Below are 11,227 nucleotides of genomic sequence, written 5' to 3'. Positions count from 1 at the left end.
CCCACTAGTCCAGGCAGGGGCAGCGGCCGTCCCGGCGTGCCCCGCGCCTCAGGAGGCGGGACTTCCGGCGCGCGGCGCTCTTGTTCTGCAGCCGCCGGAAGCGTCGAGTCTGCGGTCGCCCGGGCGACGGCTGGGTCCGCGCGAGCAGGTAAGGTCTGTGCATAACAGGTAAGGCGCAGGTGGCGCTGGCATCTCCTGGGCTCTCCCCGCGGAGGGGGCGCTGTCCCGAGGAGCAGACATCCGAGGCCCGGGACGGGGGCGGGGCAGCGTCCAGAGTCGGGGAAACTGAGGCCCGGCGTGGCCCCGTCCGGCTGAGCCTGGGCGCGCGAGGATTCCGGGCCTGGGAGCCCCTCGGCTGGGAGCGGGCTGCGGCCCCCGCGGGCTCCGAGGAGGTGTCGGCGGGGCGGTCCCGGCTGCAGGGCGCCCGCGTGCGTCTCGGGGACTGCGCCGTCGATTCTGCGGTGGCCGAGCCTCGGAGGGGGTTTCCCCAGGTCCCGCAGCTAGCAGGAGGAGGAACTGGGCCTGGGCCGGGTCTGTCTCCCAAGCCGGTGCCTAAACGCCCATCGCCCTGGCGCTTCCTGGGGTTCCCTGGGCCAAGCCGAATCTGAGTGGCGTCCCCGCACCTGGGGCGGGAGGGACCGCCTGCTGCGTTCCGTTTTGGTGGGCAGCCCTCATGACCAGCCCTTGGGAGAGGAGTGCGGGGAGAGGGACAGCCCCTGATGTCGGTGGCTCAGCACGTGTGACTTTGACCTCCTTCCTGCCGATCATTGCTCTCCTGAGCAACTCGGGGAGGGGAGGCAGCAGCCGCCTCTTGCGTGAGGCTTCCAGGGGAAAGCGTCTCCGCCGGCCCGGAGGCTCTGAACCGGCCTGCGGTCGCTGCCAGCTCTGCTTCTGGCCGGCTGTTAGCTGAGTTTACAGGTTCACAAGCATTTCGGGACTAAACAAGGGGCTTTGGGAAGGAGTGAGGGGACCTGGGCTGCTGATGTGGCTAACGGTGCTGGCGGGTGGATGTTTGGTTTTGTTCCAGTTGGGCAGCGCCCCAGTCAGTGTCCAGCAGGGAGAGCCACGCCAAGGACAGGGGAGGGCGTTTCCCTTTGTTGTTGGGTGTTTTGGGCTCCCGGGTCTGTGCTAGTGATTCCTTTAGACTTTCTCTGCTGATGCTTCATTCTCCTACTCTCTCTCTCTAGCGTCCTTCCTTCAGACTTCCTAGACCACAGTTCCTAAGGAAAAAGCTTGACAGACATTTGTTCGGTCTCAGGCACTGCCACATTCCAGGGGCTGTTATGGATGCACAGAGAACAGCCAGCCTTGCCTTTGGGTTGCCTTTGAGAGCTTCCTTCCATGGGGGAAGTGCCTGTCACCTGGGCAGTCTCAGTGTGTGTCTCTGAATTTTTCTCAGATGCCTTCTGTGGTCTGGCTCTGTGCCATGGGAGAGCAGGATGGCCAAAGCGGGTCACGGGCTGTGCCCTTGCCCTGTAGTGACTTTGCCTCTGCACCCCACAGTTTCTATATTGGGTGCCCAGCTTCCGCGTGGCTTGGTGTGGGAGCTGAGACAGGACAGTGGGGCCTGCCCTGTTCGTCCACTCCCTGCCTGTGCTGGTTGCAGCCTCAGAGCAGGCGGGAGACGTTCTTGGGGCTTAGGCTCCTGGCAGAGCACATAGCAGGAGTTCGTGGGGTCTGAGGTTGCCACTCCAGGGCTCCCTGATTCTGGGCCTGGTCTGTTAATCTTTCTCTGCGGAGCCCAGTGCCCGCTGCCGAGCAGACTCTGCCATCCCCTGTGGGCAGGTGTGTGAAGGAGAATGGGATCCCAGCACAGTCTTGGTTTCTAACATCTTGGGGTGTGTTTTGGAGGCAGGCAGAAGTCATGGATGTAGATGCTGAAAGAGAGAAGATAACACAGGAGATCAAGGAGCTGGAAAGGATTTTAGATCCCAGCTCCGCGGGCACCCACGTGGAGGTCTCAGAATCAAGTCTCGAGTCAGATTCTGAAGCAGGTGAGCCCCTTGCACCTGGCCTCCTGGGGTCCTGGTGAGAACAGCTGGTCTGCTCCCTGGGTTCCTCTCAGGCACATTAGGGTGTGATGGTAGCTAGGTGTGGTCTCTCGGGCCTGTAACCCCAGGGACTCCAGAGGCTCAGGCGAGAGTATTGTTCGATCTCAGGAGTTCATGTCCAGCCTGGGCAATGCAGCAAGACCCTGCCTCTAAAAATAATAATAACAGTAATAAAACGATGGCTGGTACAGACCAAGCCCAATTTTTTGCCAACACTGGTGTTTGCCTGTACTCCAGCCAGAGAGCTTCTGACAGTTCCATGTTTGCTAGCCCCTGAGCCAGCTGGCTGTGTGTGTACCCTGGGCTCTAGACCTCCCAGGGTCTGGCCCTGGCCACCTTGGGCCTGTGCAGGGCTTCTGGAGTGGACCATCCTGAGAGGAGAGGGCGAGCCTGGAGCTCACCCGATGGCAGCCTGGACAGTCCATGCCTGATGGTCACCACAGCTCACACCCCCAGCATCTCTGCTCCTCACATGCACCCCTCCCAGTGTGCTCCCCACCCCAATGTGCTCCCCCACCCCATGTGCTCCCCTCCCCAAGTGCTCCCCTCCCCATGTGCTCCCTACCACACGTGCTCCCCACTCCATGTGCTCCACGCCCCATAGGCTCCCCACCCCACAGCCTCCCCTCCCCACGTACTCCCCTCCCCACGTGCTCCCCTCCATGCTGCCTTTATCTTCTGAGCCTACCCCAACCCCACCAGCTGCTCCCTGACAGGATACCCCCCAGCCTTGTTTCCCACCTCTCCCAGACCTAGGGCCTGCCTCTGAGGCAGCCTGCTATCTTTCTCTGTGGTCAGGGCCTCTACGTCCGTGCCTTCCATCTGACTGGCGGAGCTCCCGAAGGACAGGTCCATTTTCTGCTAGGCTTTCTCCGTCTGTCTCTCCAGTGCGAGATAGCCTGTGCCGTCCAGTGAACCCTGTGTAGCTTTGTCCTGTGTGCCTGGAGGGCCCCAGTGTGTGGCCAGAGTCTTCTCTATCTAGCTGACCCGGCCTTGGTCCATTGCCCACCCTGCTGTCAGAGATGGAAGGTCCGATCATTGCAAGCCTCAGCCTGAGGCGCTCTCACCGCTTCACAGCCCCAGGCCCTCTCTCCTCTGCCCAAGAAGCAGTGGTGAGCTGCGCCCGCACGCCGACCCAGACGCTGGTCACCAACACTGTGTTGCTTGTGTTTCTGACAGAGTCACTGCCTTCTGAGGACTTGGACCCTGCCGATCCCCTGATCTCGGTAACTGCTGGCCTGATCTGGCTGTGCCACTGGGTCAGGCCTACCAGCACCTTCCAAAGTGGCCTGGGAGGGGGTGTGGTTTGAACCCATATTGGTTTTTCTGCATTATGAAAATGATGCGCGTTTGTTATTAAAAAAAAATCAGAAAGCATTTGTCATTGAAACTGTCCCTAGAAATAACCACTGTTAACAGCTTGGTGATCACACCCCTTAACTTCTTTCTGAGCTCATGGCTGTATGCCTCCGTCTCCTGCATGGCATCTGTCACTCATGGAAAGCTGTGAGTTGTGCACCTGGGTCCTGCCCCTCACAGCTCAACGCTCTGTGCCTCAGATTCCTGTGGGGCAGCAGGGACGTTTCCAGCACAAGTCAGCTAACACGAGCAGCTATACAAAAATTAGTTGGTGCAGTGGCACGTGGCTGTGGACCCAGCTAGTTGGGTGGCTGAGGCGGGAGGGTCACTTGAGCCCAGGAGGTCGAGGCTTCAGTGAGCTGTGATTGCACCACTGCCCTCCAGCCTGGGTGACGGAGTGAGACCCTCTCTCAAAAAAAAAAAATACACGAGCACCTAAAGAGCACATGGCAGCCGCTCTGTGAGGCCAGTCATTGTTTTGTTAGCTGCCTTTTGTTTACGTTGGAAAACATTGGCGATTTGCTTCCTTTTTCCACGGAGTTAGTAGGTACTGAGTCGCCTCATGTTAGCGTGGCCGTGTGGTCTGCCTTCTGTGGGTGAGCACCCTGCCGTAGCCCATGGGCACCTCCCCGGGTCCCGACGGGCGTTTTCACCGCGTCCACTTCCTGGCTCTGCGGAGACTTTCCTCCCACACACGCCTGCTCCCCGTGCTTCGCTGGTGATTCACACCACAGGGGCTCAGGGCAGAGTGCAGGGTTCACGAGGACGCCTGTGGTCCTGGAAAGCTCCTGCCTCGCAGCAGCCCCAGCCCTGGCGCATTCCAGGCAGGAGGCTCCGCCTGCCGTGGATTAGGAAAGGCGCACACGGGCCACCTCGAGAGCAACAGGCTCCGCTCCCAAACTCTTAGACGGCCGCCTGCTGCCCACCAGGGTCACTTCCTGCTGCCACACTGGGTGTTGCTATGCCGGAGCTGTCTCGGTGTCCCAGAGGCCCAGCGATGGGCGACTGGCTCTCGAGGACAGGGCAACATCCATGTCTCATCCCCTCACATGCCATTTCTTGCCCATAACCAGGAAGAAGAAAGGTGGGGTGAAGCCAGCAATGACGAGGACGACCCCAAGGATAAAACCCTCCCTGAAGACCCGGAGACCTGCCTGCAGCTGAACATGGTCTACCAGGAGGTCATCCAAGAGAAGCTGGCTGAGGCCAACCTGCTGCTGGCCCAGAACCGGGAGCAGCAGGTGGGACGGGCCTCAGCTCCCGGTGCCCACGCCTCCCCACCCCCAGAGCCCCCCACAGCTGGACCTCCCAGGTCCAGGGCTCCCCAGCTTCCTGCCTCTCCTCTGCCCTGGGTCCCCTCCACAGGGAGAGTCGCTGCTGCTGGTCCACAGAGGGGTCCCTGCCTTGTGTCTGTCACAGGAGGAGCTCATGAGGGATCTGGCTGGGTCCAAAGGCACCAAGGTGAAGGATGGCAGGAGCCTGCCCCCAAGCACATACATGGGGCACTTCATGAAGCCGTATTTCAAGGACAAGGTCACTGGTGTGGTGAGTGGCCCAGGCCCTGCTCTTGTCGGCAAGGCTCTGTGCACTGTGGGAAGGGCCCTTGTCCCCAAGTCCTGCTGCGGGAAGTCGTGAATTCCCATGAGTTCAAGATAACGTTGGCCACCCTCCTTCAAACTGCCTCCTCCGTGGTGGGCAGGCTGCCCTCTGCTCTGCGCTGGGCTGCCCGGACTGCCCTGTGAAGCGATGAGCAAGCCCTCATGGAAGTGCCAGTGTTGCCTGTGCGAGGCCTGACCGCAGCAGGCCTCATGGATTGGCCGGTAGGGTTGCACCCGCCAGCCTCACAGTACGGGAAGGCAGGAGGCAGGGGTCCCAAGTCCTTTTGTGGGCTCTGGATGGGTGTGCTGGGCCTGCAGGGAGCACACGTGGTCTGTGCCTGTGGTGATGCTGTGCACCCTGACAGGGGCCCCCTGCCAACGAGGACACACGAGAGAAGGCTGCCCAGGGGATCAAGGCTTTCGAGGAGCTCCTCGTGACCAAATGTAAGAGCCCCAGCCGGCCATGCGGCACCGCTGAACTCAGGGGACCCCTCCCCATGGCCCTCCTTTCCCCAGTTTCTTAAGTTCTCAGACCTTTCTCTGTTGTGACCTCATGGCTCCTTCAGGCCTTGACCACTGGGACTGGCTCCTTGACCCCTGCCTTTCCACATTGAGGAGGTCCTTTCCAGAACGCCAGTCATGCGGGACGGGCCAGGCCACACCCTACCCTCTTACTGAGTCTCCCTGCCTTGTCTTGGGCCGTAAAGCCCTGGCAGCTCTGCCCGTGAGCTGGCGCCAAGCCTCGGGTGGAGCTATGTCGGCTGGGTGAAGGGGTCTCATCTGTGGGCCCGGTGTGCTGCTTACTCGCTGTGGGGCCCCCATCACTGCCTGGGGAAAGTGTACACCGACCACGGGAGTGGGCCGTGGAGAGGATCCAGACCCTCAATGATGGCACTGTGGCTTCTCCTCAGGGAAAAACTGGGAAAAGGCCTTGCTCCGAAAGTCAGTGGTGAGTGACCGCCTGCAGCGATTGCTTCAGCCCAAGTTACTGAAGTAAGTCTAAAAACGAAGGTCAAAAATGGCCTTCAGGCTGGGTGCAGGGTTCATGCCTGGAATCCTAGCACTTTGGGAGGCCAAGGCAGGAGGATCTCTTGAGCCCAGGAGTTCAAGCCCAGCCTGGGCAACATGATGAGACCCCATCTCTTCAAAAAGTAAAAAAAGTTTGCCGGGTGTGGTGGTGCACGCCTGTGGTCCCAGCTACTCGGGAGGCTGAGGTGGGAGGATCGACTGAGCCCAGGAAGTCAAGGCTGCAGTGAGCTGTGATTGTACCACTGCGTTCCAGCCTGGGCAACAGAGCCAGACCCTGTCTCAAAAACAAACAACCTTTCCCAGCCAACAGGAAAAGTCAAGGCTGGCTGATGTGGGCTTGGCAGAGGTTCAGCTTAGCTGCGAGCCTGTTCTCTGCAGCAGGTCCTGCCAACCCACGGAGAGCTGCTGATGCCTGGACTTGATGCCCTTTCCCCCTGAAGGGGGCTTCCTCGTGGCCAGGCGGCTAAGCACAGGATCAGTCCACACAGCCACATTGAGGGGCGTGGCTCAGGGCATGGGGTGGTCCACACGGCCATGATGAGGGGCGTGGCTCGGGGCGCGGGGTGGTCACCACGGCCATGATGAGGGGCGTGGCTCGGGGCGCGGGGTGGTCACCACGGCCATGATGAGGGGCGTGGCTCGGGGCGCGGGGTGGTCACCACGGCCATGATGGGGGGCGTGGCTCGGGGCGCGGGGCGCTCCACACGGCCATGATGAGGGGTGTGGCTCGGGCAGCTTCTCTTCTCTGGGTCTGTCTTTCCCCGTGCCTGAAACCTGGTGTTTGCTGATGGGGTGATATCATGTGACCAAAGCAAGGCACAGCATGGCCTTACTGTCCACAAGCGATAGAAGGCGCTGCTGTCCTGATAACTTTGATCAAAGACAGAGCTGCTCCCAGAGCCCAGAGACCCAGCAGCACCTTGTTGGCCACTCCGTCAGCAGCACAGCGGGTCCTCACCTGTCTTCTGTGCGGCCACCATGAGCTCTCAAGGCAGAGGGGGTGCCTTTAGGATACAAGCTGCCAGGACATCTCTGGGCACTGAGAGGCTTTTGGCCAGGCCAGGGGTCCTGGGGCCCGCCTGCCAGCCGTGGCCTGATGTGTATGGTCAGGGTTTGCAGTGACGACGGGTGGGTCTCTCCTCAGGCTTGGGGAGAGCTGGGTTTTCCTCCCTGGCCTGCTCGGGGGAGTGGTTCTTTACTGTGACTTCACAGCCTCTGGCCTCCTCACTGGGCACCAGTCAGGACATCTGCCCATGGCTGTGTCTCTGTGCCAGGCACAGGCTGGGAGCTGGGGCACTGAGGCTCCGGAGGGCTGTGTCGAGGCTCTGAGACATGGGGGCCAGCAGGCAGGCACAGGCTGGGAGCTGGGGCACTGAGGTTCTGGAGGGCTGTGTCGAGGCTCTGAGACATGGGGGCCAGCAGGCACTGCAGCCCTTCCCACCCCAGTGGCAGCCTGGAGGTGGGTGCTACAGCATCTTTCATGGGTGAGGAGGCTGAGGCAGGGAGGGTGAGGGAGGCTCGGAATCTCTGCTGAGCTCACACTCTTTGCTCTATACTGCGCAGAGAACCCGTCCCCCACCAGCAGCCCTTCTGCCTGCAGCCCTTCTGCCTCTGCTCTGCTTTGCAGGCTTGACTACTTGCACCAGAAGCAGAGCAAAGTCTCCAATGAGATGGAGAAGCAGGCCCTGGAGAAGCAGGCCAGGGAAGCCGAGAAGGAGATCCAGGACATCAAGTGAGGAGGCCTCCCGGGAGGGCCCAGGGGAGCCCACAGGCCAGGCGTGGCGCCAATACCCTCATCCCTTCCTCCAGCCAGCTTCCGGAAGAGGCCTTGCTGGGAAACAGGCTGGACAGCCACGACTGGGAGAAGATTTCCAATATTAACGTAAGTTGGGGGCAGGTCTGAGCCCCAAGCAGCTCGCAGCGCAGCTCCCTGTAGCCCGGGTGCGGTTGGAGTTGGGTGGTAAGGCCACACCCTCCCTGGCACAGGTTCCGCTGTGACCCCTGCCCACCCGGGTCAGGCACATGTCCGGCAGTTGGTAGTGGTGAGTGGCCTCAGGGCTTTCCTGCTGGTGCCTGGCCCCCTTTCTGAGACAGTCTGGAAGGCTCCTGGCGCTGCATTTGGAGCCAAGTCTACGTATTTGGCCGTGTCAGGCCTAGTGAGTTGGACGAAGATTCTGCTTACTTGCAGCCATGGAAGCCTCCAGCTGCCACAGAGCAGCAGCTCAGCCTGGAGCTGCATCTAGGGTGCCCTGGGGTCAGTGGCCTGCAAGGCTGAGTGTCTGTGTCCGTGCAGTTTGAAGGCAGCCGCAGCGCAGAGGAGATCCGGAAGTTCTGGCAGAACTCGGAGCACCCCAGCATCAACAAGCAGGAGTGGAGCGGGGAGGAGGTGGAACAGCTGCAGGCGATCGCGGCTGCACACGGCCACTTGGAGTGGCAGAAGATTGCAGAGGAGCTGGGGGTAAGGACCTGGCCTGGACCCCAGGGGCCAGGAGACCTGAGGGCCTGTGGGCCCTATAGCGGGAGGTGGCTGGACAGGTGCGGGGTCCTCAGTCCTCACTCGCCACCAGGTTTCTGTGTGTTGCCACCTCCAGGCTGTGGCCTTGGGGAAGGAGCCTGCCCAGCCCTTTCTGCCACTAGGCCGTTGCCGCAGCTCCCCTGGGCCTTCCTAGTCCTCCAGGTCTCCCCATACAGCGGTGCATGCCCAGCGTACCGGAGTCTGTCTCCTTCCTTATTTCCCGTCTTCGTCTGTCTCCATCGGCCTGGGGAGTTTATTCTGTTGATGGTTCTAAGGGATGCTTTTTCCTAGTGTGAGTTCTTGCCGCTTTTCTGGTTTCCCGAGTGAGGGCTCAGTTCTTCACTGACTTGGGTCTCTTGTCTTGATAACGAGGCTTGTTAGGCCACACTCTTCTGGGAGCAGCTTGGTGTGAACTCTTCTTTTCGTAGATTTCCAGAGTAGCTCTAGTTTCCATTTTTATTGCCTCTTTGGACCTAGGTTTATCTAGGAATGTATGTTTCCATTTTTAAATAGTTGGGTTCCTGGGAGTTCTTGTGGTGGTTCTTTATCTGAATTTGATTGGAACATGAACTAGGGGCATGATGTGTAAAATATCCATCTTTCAAATATGTTACTTTTTTTATGGCAGAGCACCTGATTATAGTAAACCAAGCTAAACTTGCCAAAACTGTTTTTAAGAAAAAGGAGTCTTCTCTGTAAGTAGGGCCTAATCTATATCAGCTATTTTTTTTTTTTTTTTTTTTTTTTTTTTTTTTTTTTTGACGGAGTCTCGCTCTGTCGCCCAGGCTGGAGTGCAGTGGCGCGATCTCGGCTCACTGCAAGCTCCACCTCCCGGGTTCACGCCATTCTCCTGCCTCAGCCTCCCGAGTAGCTGGGACTACAGGCGCCCACAACCGCGCCCGGCTAATTTTTTTTGTATTTTTAGTAGAGACGGGGTTTCACCGTGGTCTCGATCTCCTGACCTTGTGATCCGCCCGCCTCGGCCTCCCAAAGTGCTGGGATTACAGGCGTGAGCCACCGCGCCCGGCTATATCAGCTATTAAATTGAGTTTGCCTTTAAAGATGTTTAATTCTGCCGGACGCAGTGGCTCACCCCTGTAATCCCAGCACCTTGAGAGGCCGAGGCCGGTGGATCACCTGAGGTCTGGAATTCGAGACCAGTCTGACCAACATGAAGAAACCCCGTCTCTACTAAAAATACAAAATTAGCTGGGTGTGGTGGTGCATGCCTGTAGTCCCAGCTACTCGGGAGGCTGAGGCAGGAGAATCGTTTGAACCCAGGAGGGGGAGGTTGCAGTGAACTGACATAACGCCACTGCACTCCAGCCTGGCGACAGAGTGAGACTCCATCTCAAAAAAAAAAAATGTTTAATTCTGAAAAGTTATGTTGATGTCACTTGACTATGTCCTGACATCATAATATTAAAAATCAGTTTTTCGGCCGGGCGCGGTGACTCACGCCTATAATCCCAGCACTTTGGGAGGCCGAAGCAGGCGGACCACGAGGGCAGGAGATTGAGACCATCCCGGCTAACACAGTGAAACCGCATCTCTACTAAAAATATAAAAAATTAGCTGGGTATGATGGCAGGCGCCTATAGTCCCAGCTACTCAGGAGGCTGAGGCAGGAGAATGGCGTGAACCCGGGAGGCGGAGCTTGCAGTGAGCCGAGTTCGCACCGCTGCACTCCAGCCTGGGCGACAGAGCGAGACTTGTCTCATGAATAAATAAATAAGTATGTATATAATTGTCAGGTTTTCTTTTATATATATTTTACTGCTACATAGTTTGGTACACACAACTTTTTTTTAATCGGGGTCTATTTTATTTTTTTTTATATTAAGTTCAGGGGTGCGTGTGCAGGAAGTGAGGTTCGTTTCGTAGGTGAATGTGTGCCATGGTGGTTTGCTGCACAGAGCAGCCCATCACCCAGGGGTTCAGCCCAGCATGCATTAGCTCATTAGCTCTTTTTCTTTCTTGCTTGCTTTTTTTTTTTTTTTTTTTTTTTGGAGATGGAGTCTGTCTCTGTTGCCCAGGCTGGAGTCAGTGACGCGATCTCAGCTCACTGCAACCTCTGCCTCCCAGGTTCAAGCGATTCTCCCGCCTCAGCCTCCCGAGTAACTGGGACTACAGGCACGCGCCACCATACCTGACTGATTTTTGTATTTTTAGTAGAGATGGGGTTTCACTGTATTGGCCAAGCTGGTCTCGAACTCCTGACCTCGTGATCCACCCGCCTAGGCCTCCCAAAATGTGGGATTACAGGCATGAACCAATGAATGCCTGGCCGCATTAGCTCTTTTCCATGATGCTCTTCTCCGCCCCTACCCCCCACCCCCCACTCTCCACACACATAACTTTTTATGTAATTAATAGAGACCTAGGCCGGGCGCGGTGGCTCAAGCCTGTAATCCCAGCACTTTGGGAGGCCGAGACGGGCGGATCACGAGGTCAGGAGTTCGAGACCATCCTGGCTAACACGGTGAAACCCCGTCTCTACTAAAAAATACAAAAAACTAGCCAGGCAAGGTGGTGGGCGCCTGTAGTCCCGGCTACTTGGGAGGCTGAGGCAGGAGAATGGCGTAAAAACCCGGGAGGCGGAGCTTGCAGTGAGCTGAGATCCGGCCACTGCACTCCACCCTGGGCAACATAGCGAGACTCTGTCTCAAAAAAAA

The 11,227-nt window shown here is 58.4% G+C and overlaps 3 protein-coding genes across 4 annotated transcripts in view; 2 read left to right on the top strand and 1 right to left on the bottom strand.

Moving 5' to 3' along the window:
- PMPCA (peptidase, mitochondrial processing subunit alpha) overlaps positions 1–11,227 on the bottom strand; it is a 102,732-nt gene that overhangs the window by 28,968 nt on the left and 62,537 nt on the right. The gene's annotated exons all lie outside the window — the stretch shown is intronic.
- Positions 1–11,227, top strand: part of DNLZ (DNL-type zinc finger) — a 314,112-nt gene that overhangs the window by 269,881 nt on the left and 33,004 nt on the right. The gene's annotated exons all lie outside the window — the stretch shown is intronic.
- Positions 48–11,227, top strand: part of SNAPC4 (small nuclear RNA activating complex polypeptide 4) — a 28,085-nt gene continuing 16,905 nt past the window's right edge. The window contains exons 1-10 of one of the 2 annotated variants that reach the window (XM_050759715.1): positions 48–148; positions 1,856–1,994; positions 3,231–3,277; positions 4,484–4,651; positions 4,830–4,955; positions 5,374–5,452; positions 5,920–6,001; positions 7,665–7,769; positions 7,847–7,919; positions 8,331–8,495. In XM_050759715.1, the coding sequence (XP_050615672.1) occupies positions 1,865–1,994; positions 3,231–3,277; positions 4,484–4,651; positions 4,830–4,955; positions 5,374–5,452; positions 5,920–6,001; positions 7,665–7,769; positions 7,847–7,919; positions 8,331–8,495 (975 nt within the window). In that variant the 5' untranslated portion in view covers positions 48–148; positions 1,856–1,864. Of the gene's footprint in view, positions 149–1,851; positions 1,995–3,230; positions 3,278–4,483; positions 4,652–4,829; positions 4,956–5,373; positions 5,453–5,919; positions 6,002–7,664; positions 7,770–7,846; positions 7,920–8,330; positions 8,496–11,227 lie in introns of both variants that reach the window. The other variant, XM_050759716.1, reaches the window with a different exon arrangement.

Source organism: Macaca thibetana, chromosome 15 (genome assembly GCF_024542745.1).
Source record: "Macaca thibetana thibetana isolate TM-01 chromosome 15, ASM2454274v1, whole genome shotgun sequence".
Classification (NCBI taxonomy): domain Eukaryota; kingdom Metazoa; phylum Chordata; class Mammalia; order Primates; family Cercopithecidae; genus Macaca; species Macaca thibetana.
This window is presented reverse-complemented; position numbering and strand designations above follow the sequence as displayed.